At 41.2% G+C, this 21,993-nt stretch overlaps 1 protein-coding gene across 1 annotated transcript; it reads right to left on the reverse strand.

The window, feature by feature from the left end:
* Nucleotides 1-10: 10 nt before the first annotated feature.
* On the reverse strand, nucleotides 11-12,044 carry VDAC2 (voltage dependent anion channel 2). Its single transcript, XM_041404713.1, has 9 exons — nucleotides 12,023-12,044; nucleotides 8,279-8,350; nucleotides 7,258-7,307; nucleotides 4,891-5,043; nucleotides 4,749-4,801; nucleotides 4,081-4,308; nucleotides 2,796-2,946; nucleotides 1,849-1,906; nucleotides 11-1,038 (listed from the first exon to the last, which is right to left on the reverse strand). Exons 1-9 carry the CDS (start codon nucleotides 12,027-12,029, stop codon nucleotides 947-949), a joined length of 864 nt encoding a protein of 287 aa, XP_041260647.1. The 5' UTR covers nucleotides 12,030-12,044; the 3' UTR covers nucleotides 11-946.
* Between the last annotated feature and the right edge of the window lie 9,949 nt (nucleotides 12,045-21,993).

A 21,993-nucleotide genomic window follows, 5' to 3' on the forward strand; every position in this document is an offset into this window, starting at 1 on the left:
TTCCTCTGTGTCCATTTAAAATTGTCTTTATTTCAGTCATTTTAAGCAGAAACCTCTCACAGCAGTTGGGATAAGCAGGCTGTTATACCATTACACTGTTACATTCCATTGCAGAGATACATCTCACTTCATACAAATATAAGCAAAAGGTGTGTTTGTGGTGAGGTTCTTCAAGGAACATTTCTAAATGTCTCAGTGTGCCGAGTACACCGATCTGCACTTTTTGCATCAGAAGGCCAACTAGGAACACAGTACATCTTGCTCGTGGATCACAGGGGGAATAAACCATTGTGTCGTGACAAACCTTACCTGACAGAAAAGCACATTCAATTTGCTTGAGGAATCCAACTGTTCACCTATATTCAGTATTGTCATGGGTGAGGGTCCTTAATTGCACAAAGGTACAGAGCACTACTTCTTGGATTACTTAAAGTTAAAACTTAACTGAGCACTACCCTCGTATCTTCACTCTTAAAATATCTGAGGCACAAGTATGTGTGTGTACTTGTTTTATTCATAATTTGTCTTGGGATACCAAATGTATTTCTAGTTCAGGTCATTCAACAAAATTGTTGACCTCATTTCAAAACATCCAGTGATCCATTTTTCATTCAATGGCAATATCGAATGTTAAAAGGAACATAAAAACAAACATGCACACAATTGTACAGTTTTCATAAATGTCTATTTCATTATTTGTGGGTAGCGCATTAAACAGTTAAATACATTTAAATAATGTTTAAGTGACTGCACTAATGCAGAATTTTAACTAGATGGGTAACCAATTTAACTAGAAACCAGCTAACAAGTAACTGTCTAAATACTTCAAATACAGCTCTTGTTCTAGGTCATCCTTTCTGGAAAAAAGCCTGCTGGTCACATTGGAAATACATTTTAAGGCCAAATTCTTCTGATATCCCTTCTCTGCAGCAGTTTCTTCACCTTTTTAAGCCTCCAGTTCCAGGCCAAGACCAAGTTTATGGCCACCAGCATTGATGTTCTTTCCATCTATCAGGGCGGACAGTGTAAGCTTCACACCTGTAAGATATTTAAGAAGCATGTTTACAACACAGTAGATTTCATGCAACTTAACCTCTGCCATCACAAGTCCCAGTTGTAGCTCTGTTTTTATACAATTACTTTCCTCTAAAGATTTTTAGAGGGGAATACATTTACCCATGAAATCTACTGAAAGTTAGTCATGTGAAGAAAGCCATAAGATTTTTGTAAACAGTTATAATGTCAATATACAAAGTCTCTAATTGCTAAATACGCAAGAGTTCTCCTTTCCTGCATTAAGACATGCAAAGGAGGAAATCTGTGCATAGACAGACACTCCTACCTATAAAGGGATGGAATGAAACTAGATTTTTCAAACAGGGAACTAACCAATGGTAATACAGCCTTAACAGGTGCTTTCATACTTAAGCAGAACAAGTTAAGGCCTGGAGGTTTTCTTTACTGAATATGAAGAGCAGGAAGTGTGGAGTTTTGACAATCATAATTTGAAGACCTGCTATCATTCAACATAGTATGACTGGACAAAGCAGTCTGAAAAAAGAAGACATGCTTTGCCTAGCCTAAAGCTAAGCTGTCAAACATAATACAGTCCACTCCCACACAGATCAGTGAAGAATATATTATATTAATACCATTAGATAAAATAGAGTTTGTCTTGCTTAGATAAAGGTTTGATGCATGATTGAAGCTACTGTAAAACATCTACTTGGCCTTCAAAGAAAAAAATATTCTGAAGGAAAAAAATTGCATATAAATGCAGAACTCAATTATTTTCTTTAGGATGCATAGAAGATACATATGTGATACAATTCACATGATAGCTCTTACCTGGCCTCAGGGTCTGGGTATAACCCACTCCAATTAGACTAGAATTGTTCACCTTTCCCTAAAAAAAAAAAAAAAAGGCAACTGAAATGCTGAAACTGATTTGTTATTTGTTACCATTTAGAATCTACAATAACTACAGCAACACTGCCGTTATCAGCTTAACCAAATGTTATCTGTTCTTTCAGTATGCCTGTGTTTCCTGAATTCTCTTCTTCCAGCTATGCCCTCGTCCTTCAACTTACAGCTGAAGCAGTAACATATTTTGAAGCCGTAACATGTAAGAGCAGAGGGAATGTAAGGGCAGGAAGAACTGTTACTGAAACACGGTTTCAGAGGTGAATTTCCCCACTTCCCCTTTTTCAGAAGGCCAGAGACATTTACCATGTATCATCAGTCTCCTAAAAGATCCCACATCAGAGGACTCCTCCATGTTCATATTACACAGGAATTAGTATATTGTCCATCACGCAGCAAACATTTTGAAATATAATCATGAACAATATGTACAAAATTATTTATCTCACTTTACATCATTTCCTCAACATAATGATTCCAACTTTGTAACATACAGGAAACTTTGCTGCTTATCAACTTTTACCCAGTATTGCCAGAGTTCTTACAATGAGAATTGACAGAGCTCCCCAAAAACTGGTTTACAAAAAATTCTATAAACTTACAGAACCAGACACAAACACTTTTTTAAATTGTGTTTTTCTTTTTATAAATACAGCAGGATCTCCAACATAAGCACATTTGACAGTCAGATTCTATGAGACTTTGCTGTAAGCAACATGACAGAATTTAAATACTGCTGGTTTAATTATAATTGCCTGGACTGTAATTCCTACAAGGCCTCCCAGCCTATTTTGCACTATTAACACAGGGATTCACAGCAACTGAAAACAGACTGTACTTTGCACAACCCTTCAGGTTACAGCCATACTTACTGAAAGAGAAGCAGTGGAATCCAACTTGTATTTAGCTGCAAAGCCAAAGCGAGTGCTGTTGCTACCTGATGTCCAAGACAGGTTTATAGCAGTTTCAAGATTGTCACTCACTTTTTGGTAAATTGACCCACCAAATTCGGAACCATCATTGCTGCACAAATTAAAATAAAAGTTAGCTTCCTGTTTTTGCATAATCCACTCCTTTTTTTTAGTCCCTTTTTTTTACTACTTCAGATGTTTATTCAAATAAGAATTTCAAAAGTTTGAGTTGTTTCACATTTTTTGAAAAGAGAAAGATGAACAAAGGCTTCACAGCAAAATTAAACGGCAGTAATTAATGCAAATAAAAAGGTATTTCGGAATGCTACAGCTAATTCTCATGTTAACTGCCAAACAAAGTCCTTGAAAAAAATTCTAGATCACATCCTTACAAAACAGACCAATATGTGTTAATGGTTACAAAATGGGCCTTCTGAATTTCTGATTATTGAGTAAGTGAAATTCCTAGAGCACTGAATGACCTTTCAAAAATCTGCCACCTTGTTTTACATTAGTAAACTGAAATGGAATTCTTACAGTCCAGACTCTGAAGTATTTTAGTTTTCTCCTATATTCCTCAATTTCCATGAATTCAGAGAGATACAATCCCCATGCTTTCCCTTCAAAAGCAAACTTCTAACTGTCTAAACACACTACAACTCCACCAATTTTATTAACTTAGATTGAAAACATTGTGTTTTTCAGTAAGTTTTGATCAGATTGCAGTAAGATCTAAAGGCAGAAAGTCTGCAGAAAGACGCCTTACACTTGTTTACACTGTTTCATGCATTCTTAATCCCTGACAAGCAAGATGAACCTCCATAAGAAGTCCAGAAGCAATGCTCTAATCTTGCTCTAGGAACTACTACAGCATTAATGCAAAACTAATTACTACCTCCAACAAATCTACTGCCCTTAAATTGTAATCTGATTCAATATAATGGAATAGCCAGAAAAAGCATTATGATCAGTTCTGCATAACTGAAGTACTGCACTTCCAATCTGCACATGCTTCAGTATTTGGCAAACTGTACCACATATGCTACAAGTGCTAACCAGTGGCACGTGTTTATTGTTTTGAAAAAGAGAGATATAAAGTATCATTTACATTTATTTAGTTTCCTCTTGAAAAATGCACTCCATTAATGGCCTTGTAAGCACCTCTTGATATTTCAAGCATTTGTATTTTGACTAGAAGGTAAAGAAAGCCTGCTTCTGGAAAGCTGGAGAAGTTTTCAGTACTTACACACTAGTGTGCAGTTGGAAGTCTCCAGTCTTGTAACCCACAGAGAAATTATTTCTTGTCAATTTTGATTTGGCACTATCAAAAGTCATCTGATAACCAGCAAGCCAGCCTTCATAACCAAAGACAGCTGAACCATGGACTGCAGGCCCAGCAAAATCAAAGTCAACATCACAGCCTAGGTTTATGCATTCGCGTTTGTAAGTTGACTTAATTTTACCACTTTTCTTTCTGAAACAGAGAAAGAGTTATATTAAGACAAGCATACATGATATTCCTCAATGACCTGCAAGATTCAAACCCTGTGACTCTACACAACGTAGCTCAATGTCTTGCACATGCATCCCCTGGACCAGGCAAAAGTACAGCCAGCCCATTCAGAGCACGCAGGGCTATGGCAAGCAGGCATTTTCTGATGAATGTAGCAACAGTTTCACGTTTCCTGTAGTCTTCCAATACTTCTATCCCAGAAAATAAGCAAAGTTGTGAAATGTGCAATACTAACCCCACAGTGATGTCATGGTAAAGAGCATAAGCCTTTAGCATTGGGATTTGCTAAGCTGGATCAACAGCAAACCATACCAAAAGCCCTGTCAATACCACAGACCAGATCAATGGACCATGGGTGCTGTTACTCAGTAAGGAAAGGTAGTAACGTTAACAATTCTTACCCCGTATTTGGTGAGAAAGTTGTATCAAATGTCAACTTCAAGCCTTTGGCAAGCTAATTGAAGGGGGAAGAAGATAAGATAAAGCTATAAATTCAGTTCTTACACAGCAGCAAAACCAATAAATATTTTTCTAATCTATTACCTGATCTTCAATTGCAATTTCTGTTCCCAGAGTGTTATCTGTGTTCCATTTTTCTGTGAAAGTCAGACCATACTCAGCCCACTTGTATTTGGTCTCCAAGCTCCCATTCACTTTTCCAGTGTCTGTGTTCGATGAACCAGACGTTGTGAATTCCTAAAAAGCACACAAGATACATGTGATCCTGAAAGCATTACACAGTGTTTCCTTCAGCAAGCACTAAGATGTTATGTGGAAAAAACATTAAACTCAGTAGACGACTTGCAGGGGAGAAGGGAGAATAGCACAGACAAGAATTAATGACTCACGCCCACATGGAGGCCTCCCCACAATGCCCATCTCAACTGCAGTGTTACTGCCACTATTACAAAAAGTACATTGTGGCAAATTAACTCCTAAGTAAGACAGTAGCCACCAAAAGGACTCTCCTCTAAAGCAGCAACAAATTCTTGAAATGTAAGGTTCAGTTTGATGCCCAGTGAGCAACTTCAAAATCAAACCAAAAGGCAAGGGCACTATTAGTCACATATTACAACTCCAGTAAAATTCTTCAAGAATCACATATGTATTTTGTGATTTTGACACACATATATGTACTTTGTGATTTAGTGCCGTATTTACATTTTACAGAGTGCACCTGTAAAACATCACAGAATGGCATCATTTTTCAAACTGGTGGTGGGGTGGGTGGTTTGGTTTGTTTGTTTGGATTGGGGTTTTAACTGTTTTTTAAAGTGTTCCCAGTCTTCCCAATGCACTAGCCTTTCACACCAGCCATAGGCACACCTTCTACTAACACCTATAAAATTCCTATTGCCCTGGCACCTGGGTTCAATGACACACAGAAATAACGTTTGAAGTGGGAGCTTAGCAAACAGGCTGAGTTTATAGTATGGTATGATCTGACCTGGAATTCTTGAAAGTAACTTGGAAATCAACAGTATCACTCACACTTCTTTATTAAAGGAAGTAAACACTGATGTCTCTCACTATTTAGATTCTCACAAAGAACAGAATGAATAGTTTCTGTGTACCATTATTCAAAAACTGAAGGTAATGAGAAGCGGAAGCCAGGTTTGCAAATACCTTTCAAAGAGCTCCTTCCAGTGAAGTATTATTGCCCTCATGATTTAAGAAGTCCATTATTTCAACTTTTTAAAACATATAAATAAACATTTTAATCTCTGTCTTCCTCCATACACAACATTATTTTCAAACAAACTTCTCAAACTCACCTTCCCCAGAAGGAAACAGAGATTTGAAACTGCAAGTCCTTAGGCACTCTTACAGTAAAAGCCTCAAGAACACAAAATAAACATGGTTGAGACTGTTCTTTAATGGTGGCTGATCAAATGTAACCACGTCCAGGACATTTATCTGTATGATGCTAGCAACACCACACACAGTTGCATAATTCTAGTAGGTCTATTTCTTGGCAAGGGATGGAACTACACAAATACCTTCAGCTTTAACTTCTCACTTTGTGCTATTCCTACTGCACAGGGTCTATGTCACTGTAACCATTGGGGCAATAGCTTCAGAAGAAACAAATTATTATATTTTCTTCTTATCTCTGCTTTAAAACATCTGTAATACATATATGTCAGCAGTTTCTCCTCCTGGGAAGGATGGCTTGCACTGCTCCAGGATTCACATCAGGACTTGGATTTTTCAGAGTTTTACCAGCATAAATGGTAGTCCTCCAAAGAAACAAAATACAGTAAGAACAACTAGTTCTGTAATAGGGCTCTTGCAAACTCTGTTTCAGTTGGCATACAGACTTCTAGAAAAAACAGAGCACATAACGGACAGACCTTGTTTCTAGCAGTAAGTTACAGTGCTCAGGCTCCAGTTGTGGGGAGAAAAAGATCTACCATTGTATTTCACAAAGTCTGCTCTAGAAATAGATAAAAGTTACAGGGGGCACTGCTTGCATGATAAGACATCTTGCATGGAACACTACTGCAGCACTTAAGTACCTAGAGGAGCCAAAGATTCAACATGCTTATTCAATGCCAACAACTTCATACGAGAACAAAGATGCCAGAAATCTCCAAACAGTACCACAAGGTACTTCAGAAATAAAATCTGTATACTATAATTGGTATATTAAAATCCTTTATTTGTTCACCTTCACATGTAAGGCCAGGAATAATTAATAAGCCCTTTTATTATAAAAAGATTACTAAACACGGCAATATTCCTGATACATTCAGAACTTCAGGGGCTTCTGAAATTATTTAACACCAGATATTTGTCATTTATAGAACCTATAAAATACTTAACAGCATCTGAAATGTGCCCCTTTTAACTAAGTATCAGAACATAGCTAGAAAAAAAATATAATGAATAAAAGTTACTTAAACTCACCACTCCACTTGCAGATTTTGTTTTCACATCCAGTTTCACCAACCCAAAGCCTTAATAAACAGAAGTCAAAGTTACATGATTAACTAAGGCCCTGCACATTTTTCAATAAGCTGGTCTTTCAGGCTCAGCAGTGTCCCACATATATATAAAAACAGCTAATAGAGTGACTTCAGCCACATTCAACTTACAGATGCCACAGCAGGTAAAGAAGGACTCTCCAAAACAAGGTAGGGAAGTGTCTCTCAATTCTACATGAGTATATTTAACTACCAAATGATGCTTCCAAAAGAAAATACATTCTTTTCTGTTCCTGGAATGGAACAGTTTTCATATCATAGTCAACGCCCTTCAAAGAGCTATCCCAACCCATAAAACACCTCTTTCTGCACCAAGACAAAATATCTCAAAGTAAAAAACTGTAAAATCAAAGTCACTGGGAAATACACAACCAATGGAACTGTAATATAAGTAGGTTTTATGAGAGTGTCATTCACATTGTTATCCAGAGAGGCAAGCAACAGTCTTAGTGAAAAAAACCTCACATTTCCAAAGACCAGAAAGAAACAGCACTGTGACAAAGAATGATTTAACCACGCTATCTAGTATTAAAGCATTTTAAGATGTGTAAGGATTCTTTACCCCAATAGCCATTCCTCTTTCTAGTCCAAAAAAGGCTACATTAGACTGGTATATAACCAGTTGCTATATAAATGTTGTGGCACAGACAGCCCAGTAAACAAAGTGCTCCTAAGTTAAACTACACTTGCTGCTGGCATTCTTGCATACTTGTGCACCCCTGACATTTATGTGGCTCAAGCAGTAAGACTTAACAGCCTTCACATCAAAACAACCCACAAAAAGGCTTACACGATCTGTTGGTTGGTGGTAAAGATAAAAAACACAGCACACCCTCCTCCTCCCCAAAAACACAGGCATTTGATCATTCAGTTTTCCATACAGACTTAAAAAGGCAATTCATTGTTGCACCTCAAACACCACTTATAAAAGGTACTCTTCTTACCATATCCTTTATTGAAGATATCTCTGGCAGGTTTGCCAAGGTCTACATACGATGGAGGAATCGCCATTGGAGCTGAAAGGTAAAGGGCTAATTAATAATGAACCTTCTGCCACTGCACACATGAAAAAATGCTACCACAATTCTTTCAAGATAGTCTTTAAGGCAGATTCATCTACATAAAGACAATTAATAAATATAATTATATACTTTAAATTAATTGATATGATACTACAGTATTCTGTGAAACACCAATTTTCACTGAAGGCCACTGTGAACACGAGATGTTTTCTCAGCTTATGCAGAGAAGAGACACTGCAGAGAAAAGGCACTACAAGACCACCCAGTTCTTAATTTTTCAGGTAGATTCCTCCATGTCTTTCATTACCAGAAATTAACCAATAACTCACATTTCCAGAGTTGGCATAGCTACTGCCAAAAAGCTGGACACTAGAAATCTAAAAACTTGTAATGCAAACAGTTATTCCCTGAAGTTCCACAAAGTCAAAGCTGACACGTGCTTATGAAAACCACCTGAAAGTACCCACAAGGTTTTAGTTTTGAAAACGTAACTAGAGAGCATACGTGCTCTCCAACATCATTTTTGCCCCATATTTTACATGGCAGACATACAATTTTAACAAGAAGATCTAATGCCATTAACCAGCAATCAGTCGAGTAACATACCAGAGTTTAGGTTTGGGAAGTTGTCCTGTTAGTTTAAAACATCCAAGTAGGAGGAGCGTGGGGTCTGGGAGGTCTCTTTACCAGTGCCTTTCTCAGACAGGGAGCCTCGGGCAGCCCTGCTGTTAAAGAACCTGCCACTGCAGATGAGCTGTGGGCCAGCTCTGTCACGGACAGACAGCAGGCTAAGGTCTCACGCAGGCCCTATCGCCCTCCTCCCTGGGAACGCGCACTCTTATCTGCACTTCCTTCAAAGACTGTTTTCCCATGATTTCAACAGCAAGAGGCTGCTGTTACAGAGGCCCTGTATTTTAAAGTTGTGAAATATAGGAAACTGAGCATATTAATAACTGCCCCCACACTGTGAAAGGGGGGAAAATGAAACTAACTAGACAAGGCCATGAAAAGGCTAAACACATGCAAACAAAAAAATCTTATCTTCTCAAACTCATTGGTCACATTTATTTAGCTGAGAGACTCAGATTAACATAATTGACTTTTTATCTTCCTTTTGTGGTGGATTGATTTTTTTCTTTTTACGTAAATGAAAAAACATCTATCTTTAGAGTTTGAAAAATAACAATGGCAGTGCTCTCACATGTTAACTTCCAAACCCTAATTACACCCAAATATTTCATATACACCCAAACTGTATGAACTGCTACTAATTTAAAAAAAAAAAATTACTTTAGCAATCAATGGGAAGGCAGAAAACCATTCCTTATTTTTCTACAATTCATAATGCAGGTTTCCAGAGTACCCTGCTTCAGCTCCCTATTGCCCAAAGGGGATAATTTCAACTTCTTCTGAGAAACAATATTTACACACATACACACAAATTCAGAAAAAACTCCTTTAGCAAAGATGTCTAAACTCTACAACCAGGTCACTATATCAAGATATCTATCACTTGCTTAAGAACAAGTCTGGTTTTCCATGGAGTTACACTAAACATTCTTTTAAAAAGAGACATGAAAATGGCTTAAAGCATCTGAGGTTTAAAGAAGCTTAGCCCAAGTTCAAGTACATAGAAGAACAGACCCTAATCCCAGTGACAGGCCACTGAATGGTTCCTATTATCTATCCCATAGGAAGCAGCTGATAGACCAATTACAAGGGAGTGTGAGAACCCTCGCCTGCAGAGTTCTGCTGTGCAGCACCCGTACAATTCAGCAGCCTAACATCTTATAGAGAAGGTTTAGCTCTAATGAATAGATCTCACCTCTAACTAGCACTGCCAGAAAATTAATTATTTCTAGTTTTGGAGCTTTATATCAGCCTTTACCACAGACATGCTTTTACAGGATAAATAAAAGAGCTTTTCCCTTTTCAGTGTTTCCAAACTGACTAGACAGCCAGTACAGACAAGAGATTTATGCTAAGCAGAAATGTCCTGAGAAATTAACAAATTTGTAGCTGTGGCAAAATTCAGAGGATTATTACAGTAAAAATGATGTTGCCATTTTATCTGGCCTAGTTAAGCATCCTTACCACTTCAGGGAAACCGACCACTATTTGTCAGACATTCCAGTCTACAGATGCAAGTTTTGTGATTAAATGCTGGAAAAGAGTACAACTGTTCTAATACAATACTATAATACTGACAGGGACGGATGAGGACAAAACAGGAGACCAAGAGTCAATTCTGGATATAGGAAAAGTCTGATAAACCAGTATCACTATCAGAACACTCATTAAATGAGAACAGGGCCATAAAAAATCAGTCCTGTGTCCTTCAATGTTCGATAGGTTTGATTATAAATTCTTAGAATCACAAGTAATTTTTTCAACCCTATTTTGAAGCAACTCTCACTTAAAAACTACTAATTAGAAGTCACTACACAATAAGCATCATTTAGCAACTAGAGGTTTGCTGTAAAAACTGAAAAATAATTGACGTGAAGTAAAGAATATACTTCAGCCCAGTGAGAGCTCCACCCTAATCTTTGTTTCACGCCACCGTGATGAACAAAGTTTAATTACTCTGTTACTCAGGAGCCATGCTTTCTTCTGCGATAATAGGAAAAAATAAATCACCCCAAGAACAGAAAAATGTATTAACGTTATTGGAATTACTACATCACAGTTCTCCTTGGAGGTAGTATTTCAAAACTCTCATGCTCTACAATTAAACAATGCCACAGACCTCAATGAGGATTTCTAACAATTTTAAGATCTCAAGATATTCAAGATCAAACTATAAATCACATCAGCCTATAATAGATTTTTAAAAAGTGTACTCACCAGTTTAAAAAAGCAACAACTACGCCGAAATTATCCCAGTATCCCAATAAATAGCAACAGAAGAATTGAAGTTATTTAAAAATTAGTTTGTTAAAATACATCGGACACACGGTGACCTTCAGGCTTACACTGATACTACAGAGAGCTTAAAAAAAAGCCACCTCCTTTCCCTTGCATTAACGCTCTCCCGACTCTCAGACAGGAAGTGGACACGCACGCCTAATATTGGCCAGGCCAATGCACAAACTTTAAGGACAAGATCTGGAAACGGACTACGGGCTCAGGAAGCGAGGCGAGGGTGGTAAAGCAGCGCCTCCCGGAGGGGAAGGGCAGCGGCGGGAGAGCGGGGATGCGGCCGCAGGCCGGGCCGGGCCGGGCCGGGGGGCCGGGGCCGGGGTCGGGGCCGCCCGCGGGGCAGGAGGAGCTGCACGGTGGCCGCAGCAGCCGCGCCCGGGAGCCGTCCGCCCTGCGGCCTGCCGGGCAACGTTCTTCTCTCCATGGCGACGGGCGGCCCTCGGCGGTACATACACGGGGATCCACGCGCCGCTGCCCTTCCTGGGAAACTACCGGTCACCCTCTCGGGGCCCACCCGCCTCCCGCCCGGCACACGGACGGGAGAAGCCTTCAGCTGCGGCCAGCGCCGACAGCCGCGGGTCTTTGTGCAGGTGGAGCTGGCCGGGCACAGCCCCTGCTCCTTACAGCCCTCGGGAGCCCTTTCCTTCAGGGAACGGCGCCCGCGGAGCTCATGGCGATGGCGCAGTGCCCAGCATCGCTCCGCAGGGCTGCCCTTGCTGTCCAGTGCCACTGAACACAGCACACCTCCCATGCTCTGCTGCTGCTGCCCGAAGGGCACAGACACACCGGGACACCCGCAGGGTGGCTGTCCCACTGCTCTGGCAGTTGTGCTCCATCTAACAAGGTTTCGTGCCTGCTGCAGACAAGTTGCCACAGGCTTTCCTATTGCCTAAGCTCCATTTTTACCTCCTCCAGTCACACGCACAGATACCCCCCCATAATAGCACAGCGTGTCTCAGGCCAAGAGAAGCAATAACCCTCAGAAACCTTTCCTAGATAGTGCTGTGTGACCATAAATCATGGCTGGAGAACAGTCACACGACTATTGTGCCGCAGCCGCTGCACAGCTCTGCAGGAGCAATCACCGAGTCACCAATGCAGACCCCTGCAAGGCCAAGGAACTGCAGATAGCCATTTCTAAAATTCATATTCTGTCCTTGCTTGGATTATGACATGATCTCAAATTCCTCAATAAAGTAAAATTCATTTACAAATAAAAAATATATTTGTGTGATATGAAAAATACATAATAGCACAATTCATTTTCCAGAACACCTGGTACAACAGTAATTCTCCAGGATATTAAGAAGAGAGCAGATTAGCAGCAAGATCCAACATAATGCCAGTCAGTACCTGCTTGTTATAGCAAAAGACAAGCAACAGATTTTTTTGGTGTGTGTGCAAGTCCAATGCTTTCACATCAAAAGACCCAAGAGATGTTTCATTCTGACAGTTTTAAGTAAGACAGTTTGGCATTGCACAGATAAATACGTGCTGATGAATCAAGAACGAAAGCCACACTAAGAACATAAATAACAGTAGGAAAAGAAACTCAGTGTGTCTTACTGTACATGAAACACATTAGGAATAAACAGAGATCTGATTAAGTAAAAATAGATTGTGGAATAGGTTGCTCATTATTTAAATACATGCATTTATTATTCATACCAGTACTATAAATCTATTCTGAATACAAGTTCAGTTGCTTATAGGACACATCAGCATTCTGCCTTTTATTTTCCCACTTTAAAGATTAATATTTTAGTAATGGTTTGGCTTTATTTTTAGCAGTCTAGGAAAGCAATTACTGCCCCGCCCTGAGCAAAAAAAGCAATGAATCACTTGCTGTGTGAGACAAGGCAGAAGCAATAATCTGAGACAGACAACAGCACACAAACTCCTCTGCATTACAGGCTTCTGTAGCAGCAGCCTCTGCCTGCCAGTGTTTTTTACTCACTCTTGCCCTGCCCCTGCCTCATACAACCATGCCTTATTCCTCTCAGTATATCTGCTAAAGCTCAGAGCACCAAAAAGGTACAGCTTCAGGCCTGCAATAGTGAGCCTTCTGAATTACTCTGGACCTTTCTTCTTAGTAATTTCCTCATACCATTTAGTGCACACACCTCCTGTGTAGGTGCACTTCCTCTGAATGGGCTGGCTTTCTATTGAAATTCAGCAGCTCTCTGGTTTTGGGGCCAGTTGCAGTTGAACTGTTACCATTTTGTATGAATACAGCTGTATTTATGTATAACTGACATCAGAGTCACGTGTTTTACTGGTACCGCTTGGAGAAAAACAACCCACAGGTCACTGGCTGTAAGTTTACTGCCATTTGAACACAAACTGCTACTCTCTCCACAGTTTATCATCACAGTTATATTACTATTACTCACACAAGTAGTGTGTGTGAGCAACAAAAAGAGAGGAAGTGCCTACAGTATGTACCAGTGTCCACCACACAGTTCAGGTAACTTACGTTCACTTCTGACACGAGCCTGAAGTCATGGTTTGCTCTCCCCTCTGATGCAGATCTTCAGTTGATGATTCAGTGGAGACACCTTACAAAAGGCCTAGCAATGAACAGCTGCCTCATTCTGAAACAAGCTGATTTAGGGCATATAGCAGAGATTAAGAAAGTGTAAGAAAGTGTAACCAGCAGGGAAAGGGTGGAAAATAGCTGAAGCTACCAAGAAACAAATTCAGAACAAACAAAGCCAAGGGTTTTTTCCATGAAGGAGTGCAATCCAGTGGGATTACCTGACACAAGAAGTTAAATGTTTATATGGGCTCCAGGGCAAACTAGACAGGCTTGTGGAAGAGAAATCCAGCAAGGATTACTAATTACCAATCCATTCAAGAATTACATATGGCTGTATGGCCTGTTTGGAGTCAGAAAATCCCTGAGTTGCAAATGGAAGTATCATTTAAGTTTATCCTGTTCTTAGACTGTTTCTTATAGGGGTGTGCTGACTAAATAATTGCTTACTTCATCGTCCCGGAGGCAGGGATATTAGATTGTCTAATCTAATATTCTAAACCTTTTGTTTGATACCCTACAACTGCCTTTATATGCAACCTAGGCCTCTGGAATGCCCTAAGAGTGCAACCAGCAGAGTCCCACACTAGACTGACACACTTAATGCCTTTCCATTTTTTCCTCTGCAGTTTTAGGTAACCTTCTTTCATTTTAGCTTAAACTACTAGGAAGAAGTTTAACTTAAACCAGATTCTAAGACCCACTTTAAACAGGTCCAAACAGAGCTAACACATTTAAATAAGCTGACAAAGATGACATCTTAGCTCAGAGGAACAGCAGCTAACATTAACAAGTGACGCTAGGGCTGGGAAAGCGCCGTGGTTTAACAAAGCCGTGCTTTCCGTTAGGGCCAGCCCGCAGGCCGCGGGGGTGGGGCCCTGTGCGGCCTAGCCAATCAGCTGCCGGGCTTTGAAGAGCCAATTAGCTGCTGGGCTTTGAAGAGCCAATCAGCTGCCGGGCTTTGAAGATTGACACCCAGTTAAAAGAGGTGAACACGCCTCTGTGGAAATGCGCCTTTTAAAAATGAACAAAGCCCGGGAAAAGCTTTTGGCTTCTGGCTTTGGAACAGGCCAGACTAGGCCGGGCCCCCATGGCCAGGTCGGCATGCAGCTCGGCTGTGACTTCTGCCGCTGCCGGGCCATGCCACCCAGACTGTCCCAGCACCGTGGGCAACCACACGGCATGGAGCGGCCCTGAGGCCGGGACTGCTCAGCCGGGATCCATGCGGCCTTGGCAGTGTCGTGCAGCCAGAGCCACACCGCGTGGCCACGGCTATTTCAGCATGGCTCGCAAATGAACTTGGTTTACCGGGGGCCAGTGCTGGGAGTGGCCCCATGGCTGGCGCTGAGGGCAGCCCCGAGGCCAAGAGCTGCTGGGCCCAGGAGCGGACACCGCCATCCCAGACCAGGAGCGGCCACATGGCCGGGACTGTGTGGCCGAAATCAGCGCAACTGCAGCGGTGCCGTGCGCCCACGGCTGTCTCAGCATGACTCGCAGTGGACTTTGTTTGCTTAGCTGCTTTTAACCAGCTGCACTGCAGACAGAAGGACAAAAGCAGTGACAGCAGGTTATTTCTTTCTTCCAGTGCCCCACATGAAAGAAAGGCGCTGTGGTGATGCCGGTAGCCAGCGCAGCTTGGGCAGTGCTGGCAGGTACCGTGTGATCAGCAGCAACAGACACAGCCATTCCTGAACTGTGGAGCCTGAACAAAATCAGCCTTTAAATGTTGCAGGACTCTCTACTGTTTTAATTGATAAAGCTTGAGAACAAATGAACCTACGATCACTAATTCTCTCCTGAGTCAGGAAAAGGAAGGGGTGAAGACACGTAGAGAAAATAACATGGGATGCTGTTGTTGACAGTAAAGAAGGAGTCAAATTCTAGATGGGAGGGGATTGAGGAGATACCTCAGTCTTGGGCTGAAATTTTTTTTGTAAGGCTATGGTGAAGGTATATTTGATATATCAAACTTTGTTTTTTCCCTGTAATTCATGGAATGCATTGGGGAGATGTAATATTCTAACTACAGCCATGAGCAGAACCATCAGTGTTGAAATAAGCAGATGTTGCTGTAGCTGTGGTCCAATGAAAAGTTTGAACAGAGAGAAATGAGAAATCTTGCCCTAGGAATAGAAGAAGAAAATCTCTGTTCCCAGAGATGGATTAAAAGAACTTTTGTTTTTATGCTAGAACAGCTCATCCTTAAAAATAGCACCCCAATAATTGACATGGCCCATGAATGCAGCTGTGGGAAGGCTGCAGAAAAGATGGGAGGGACTTCACAATTGCAGATTTCCAGGCAGCTGGTATTCATGGAAATTAAAAGCCAGGAGAGAATTGTTTACTGTGGAGAAGTCTCCATGGCATTGCAAGAGAGACTCCCCTCCCTAAGAAAAAATTAAGAAAAACTGTTTTAGAGGTGGTAAACTGACTGAAAGTCCCAAGTTTTCTCTCTTCACATCATTGGGAAAGAAAAGAGGGTGTGGAGGGAGGAGAAGTGTTCTGAAGGTTTATTCTGATTTTCTTATAATTCTTCTTTTAATTCTGTTAATAAAGTTTTCTTTGTACCCTTTAAAGTTTTGAGACTGTTTTGCCCTCCTCCTCCTAATCCATATCTCACAGCAGGAAATGAGTTAATAATTTCTAATGAATGCATGGGGATTTAGCCAGCATTAGACCCACTATAGAAAGTAAACAAACCAAATTTGAGGAAGTCAAGAAGGGAACCAACTTGTTTGCAGTACCTACTAAGGTTAATGGAGACACAGAGCACCTTACAGCTACATAACGAATGAAAGGTGGTTGCCCATAGCTCTGTAAGCAAAGCAATCTAAAAATCCAATCCTTCCTGTGGAGACACTATAGCCTGTGTAGACTCTGCATGCTCTTCTAGTACATGTTCAATACTAAAGCATCTTATTCCCAAATAAATAACAAGAGGGATGTAGAAAAGGTTCTGTTGAAGGGCAAGAAGTAACTGAAATAGAAAACAACCCCATGCAGAAGAGCCTGTACTCATTCATTCTGTATTTTAATTTGATTAATAATAACATTTTCCTTAATTTTTCTTTTTCTTGCAGTTTTCACTGCCTTCTTGTTGTTGGGGGTTTTTTTTATCTTCAAGGAATAAGACATTTTGTATCTTCCTGATAGATTTACAAACCATCAGGTGTCCTGTCACCCTGAAATAAGTTAATTAATAGGCTTCATTCCTTACAGGGGATAAATTCAAGAAAGGGTGGGGCAATCACACAGTCAAGCGCTGACCTGCAAGCAAAACACAACAATTAACGCACATCACACAGAGAAGCTCAGAGAGACATGCCCAGTGTTCCAAATCACAATAGGTTTGAGAGATTGGCGCAACAGTTTTCACCTGAAATAAATATGAGACCAACTACTCAGCTACTGTATGGATGACATTTCAGCTCATGGTGAAGGCTGTAGCAGTTACTGTGTCAGATGGATGCATGGCACTTAGTTTTAGAGGTTACAGATGGTTCTGTTATCTCAAGTTTTTTGTAAGAAGTTGACTGAGGATTACAGGTCTTAGAAAACACAGGGCACTTTACACCAAAGGAATTACACTCAGAGCAACAGGCCTCCAAGACTGCACTTGCCTTGCTGAAAAGAATTTGGTTGCCTCCAGGACACTGCTTTTCTCCTTGTATAGCTTGACCCAGTGAGGGACACAGATGCATGAGATGTTGAGCAATGTTTTTATGGCCTTGTCTCTCACTGAAGCCACTCCAGGGTTAAACCTCAATGTTGTAAATAACACCTTGGTGGAAACAAAACAAAACTGAGCCATGGAGGAGGAACATGCGCAGGACTGTGCCCAAGAGGTTTGTACTGTGTTCAGAAGGGGGCTTGGAGAGGGGGAATGGAAAACAGGCAAATCCCTCTCTGAGAAAAAAAAGTGCAACTCTTCACAACGTTTCACATTATTTACAGGGTGTCCTTATTGTGCTCAGAGTATTCTGATGGTGGTCTTTATTGTAAACTACTCTGATGCACAGCTCTAAACCTGAGAGCATCTCTACAGCACGTGTTGTTGGCCATTTGCTTTTGAACGACTAAGTTTCCTTCTTAAAAAATTAACAATGCTAAAATCCTAAGAATATTTGATAAACCTGAGAGCATCTCTGCAGTAACAGAACGTGTTGTTGGCCATTTGCTTTTGAACGACTAAGTTTCCTTCTTAAAAAATTAACAATGCTAAAATCCTAAGAATATTTGTTGTCCTACCAATCACACTTCAATCAATTTCTCCCCGAAAGCAGGTCTTTCTTGAGGTCACCTCTCTTTCTAAGGTGCCTGTTTGTAGCAGGCTTTACAAGCACAGCAGGTGATGGCAGGCCATTTGCAACAGCCAGGCTGGGGGAGCTTCAGGCTGCTGGAACCTGAGCTCCTGCCCCAGATGGGCTCGGACTTCGAGGAAGCTTCAGCCGGGCCAGGCTGGCTGAGCTGTGACACGGAACGTGCCTTGGCTCCGGAGGCCGAAAGGCACCAGCCCCTCCGAGTGGGAAGGAAGATCGATGGGTCGTTAACAAGGGGAAAGCAGGAGATTCTTGGAAGCAGATGTGCTGCGGGAAGGATGTGGTGCTGTGTGACAGGACGAGGCGGAGCTGCCGGCGGCGGCTGTCGCGTTCGGCTCCCGGGTGCGGTGCCCGGACCCGAGCGAGCGGGAGCAGCCACCGCACAGCCCCAGCGAGCGAGGGGCGGCCCCAGTTCTGTCCTGAGGGAGTGAAGGGTGAAGTGCCGGCCGAACGCTGCCGCTCTGTGCTGCACCCCGGCAGGGCCGGCACTTCCCTGTGCGCTTCATTCCCTGTCATTCCCTGACATTCCCTGGGCGCTGCCTTGCGGGAGCGCGGCAGCGGAGCGCAGGCTTTCCCGGCCGGCTGCGCCACCGAGACGGAGCTGGGAGCGCTGAGAGACAGCCCAGGCTTTGGAAAAGGAGACAGCGACAGAGAGGGAGCTCAGGCTCTTGGCAGCCTCTTTCTGTGACATGCCGGAGTACACCGAGTGCTCCTGCACACCCGGCAGCGCCTCCCGTGGGGAAGCGGACAACGCAGATGGAGATGAGGGAAAACCCATCGGTGTGTGATCAGCTGGAGCTTACCCGGAACGAGCTGACACAGCTGCTTACCTGGGAGGAGAGGCTTGTCTTGATAGGACAAACCTACAAGAAGTCATTTATCTGCAGCTATATTCTGACAGCAAGCATGCTACCAAATATAAAAGTAGTGAATTTATTACTTTTTCTGCCTGCATGATTTTCTTGAAAAATTGTGTAGTCCACACCCTTCCATGGCACATGGAACCTAAGCAAACTTTGCCAGCAATTGTGATTCATCCACTCCTTTAATGGTTGCATTTTCATTTGAATATTAGATAATAGAACACACACCCTCTCACTCACGCACACACGCACACACAAAAAAAAAAAAAAAAAAAAAAAAAAAAAAGGACCTGTGGTGAATTTTTCCTCTTTCACAGAAATTTGAGTGCATATGTACAATCATGTTCTAGTTAGTGTCCAGGTGCTCAGTGCTGGACTCAGGGCAGCAGAGCTTATGATAGTGGTTCTTATAATTAGATCTGCCTAATCACCACCAGTAAAATGTCTTATTTTAGCAATACCTTATTTCATTGATTCATTTTTATTTAATCATGTTGGAGGTTCTAGTCCAGAAATTTGTGTAAGTCAGAACATATTTGCAGACGTTTTAACTAAAATGTTCAGTGCTTTATAAGGAAAAATGCTGTTTGCCCAATTGAAATAGTTCCTACAATGATTTGAGACAGCTCTGTGTATTACATGTTGAGGTGGGTATTCAGACATCACATGAAAAAATTGCCCTTTTGCTGTCTAGTAAAACTCACCCACTCAACCTATAAATTTCAGAAGGATCTCCCCTGGTACAGTCTGGCAATTGATTTCTGTTAAGGGTGTGCTGTTGGAGGCACAGGCTTAATCTCTGCACTTAATGTAATTGGTCTAAGCCATCTCCCCAGAGCACCTGCGCATACTGCATCCCACAGCTGAAACAGGGAAATGAGATTTCTGCAATTTAACCCTGTATTGTAAATTGGGCTGTGCTTCTGAGCAGAATGGAAAGTCCCTACATGTAATCATTCAGGAGCATAAGAACCCTAAATGCCTTCTGTGTTCAGGAGGAAAGAGAGAAGGGTGTGAAATCCAAAGGCAGACAGACAGAAGCACGAGTAAGTACAAATACAAGGGGATAATGAACTGTGACAGGAATGAGGGCAAAGGTGTCTGCTGACAAGGATGAAGAAATCAGGGCTTTACTACACGTTTACCTCTAGCAATTAATTTCACTTCTCTTTAAGACTCTTCGTCCTTCTGCAAAAAGGGAGTAATGACATTGACCTCTTTTGTACAGCCCAGCACAAAGTGAACATTGAAAAAATTGTCCTGCTTTCCAACCCTTACATAACTATAACTTTTATTTTTTAATGTCACATTGAAAAACTTGCATACCCAGGTGTAAAACTAACACAGCATGTAATAGAAAGACAGATAAGATATTGCTTAAAAATCTACACACACTAAAATCCTCCACATTCAAAGGTAACAAGACAGGTACAACAATATGACATGTCACAGTCTAAAGAGGCCATTTTATCGTATACAACCAAACCACGAGGAGAAATCATGCACCATTCTAAAATAACACTAAACTACTTCCTAGCTGTCCCTTTCCTGCTTGGAAGGAATACATGTCTAGGTATACCTGTTTCACACCCTCAGAACACATTCACCACATTTTTAGAATTCAGGCATTTAAAAAATTTCTCCTATGCTATGGTTTGGAGAGAAACTTGTCTGATGCTACTGCCTACTAGTGGAAGTAGTTATTGCTAAAAATTTCTGGCTTTCAGATACAATATGCTGCAGAGACCTGAAAAGCCCTTGCTGTGGAAAATGGATAGTGTGTGGTTGCAGATGGGCTCACAGGTGCAGGTTGTGGAAAATTTCAGTGTCACTCACGTCATCTGTGCCATCACCAGAACGCAAGACAGATCTTTAGGACAAAGATCTGCAAGTAATGATCCACAAAATACATATTTCTAAAAAATGTCACTGAGGGCTATCAACCAAACAGACCTCTGTCTCTCCATGGGCATTCGCAGCAGGACATGGGCCAATGATTCAATTAACCCAGCAGCAGATTAAGGAAGTAATAAACATTAAGAGGCTAGCCAGGACATATATAGAGAAATAGCACATGGTTCATTGATCATAAGGAGTGGTCACAAGGAAGAAGTCCTTTCAGAGAGCCTTTGCTCCATTTTTGTCATGTAGAGATAAAGTTTTCTGGTAGGATGTTTTCAGATCCAGGATGAAAGGTTCCAGGCAACTCACATGATTCAAACAGAAAACATAACCTTAAGAAATAGAATATAACAAAGAACTACAATTTAATTCAACAAATTATTATCTATACATTTTAACTTCACATTTCCAGCTGCATTTTGATTAAAACTTAGGTACACTCTACATATTAAGTTCATTAATGTAGTGAAAATATATATTTTGAAACAAGTTGAGCATTTTTTTCTGAAATAGCTTCCAACATTTTAGAAAATTACTGAACATATTATAAACCCTGCTGTTCTGTAGTGGTTGTCTACAAATGTATTTTCCATGTGAACATCAACAGCTTAAGTGCTTCCTAAGAGACACTGACATTGGAATATTACAGTCATCCAGCACATCCAAGGGTCTCCTTGTGTGAATCCAGGCATTTTTGTCTGACAGGGCCCATGAAACTGAGAAACAGAAATGGTTTTGGTATGCTTCAGTTAATGGATATTTGACTTTGTACATTTCAGGAATTAAGAAACTCAGAAGCTTTTCTTTCTGTTGTCTTATTTGCACTAAATCTGACTTCTCAGTTCTTCAGTCCCACGTGCCAAACTGCTTTAAGTAATCCCACCCCAGATATTCCTGTGGAAAAAAAAAAATCTTATTTTACTTCAATGCTTCTATTTTTCCTGCAGACAGGCTTGGAGATTCAACCAAACCACAGTAATTATAGTTCTGAATCAGGTTTGAACTGCTGTGCTTTCTTGGTAATATAGCTTCTCCCTATTTCTCCTGGTAAGAGGGACAAAATTTATAACTTTTTATGACTGTAATAGAAAGCTA

This window comes from Onychostruthus taczanowskii, unplaced genomic scaffold (assembly GCF_017590055.1).
Source record: "Onychostruthus taczanowskii isolate IOZ18803 unplaced genomic scaffold, ASM1759005v1 scaffold22, whole genome shotgun sequence".
NCBI lineage: Eukaryota > Metazoa > Chordata > Aves > Passeriformes > Passeridae > Onychostruthus > Onychostruthus taczanowskii.

What these genes read in the sequence shown, in the direction of transcription:
- VDAC2 (XM_041404713.1), bottom strand. An exon ending in ACTTTCTCACCAAATACGGG is followed by an intron (nt 4,309 to 4,748) that starts GTAAGAATTGTT and finishes TCTCTGTTTCAG; the next exon opens with AAAGAAAAGTGGTAAAATTA. An exon ending in ATTCCACTGCTTCTCTTTCA is followed by an intron (nt 1,907 to 2,795) that starts GTAAGTATGGCT and finishes TTTTTTTTTTAG; the next exon opens with GGAAAGGTGAACAATTCTAG.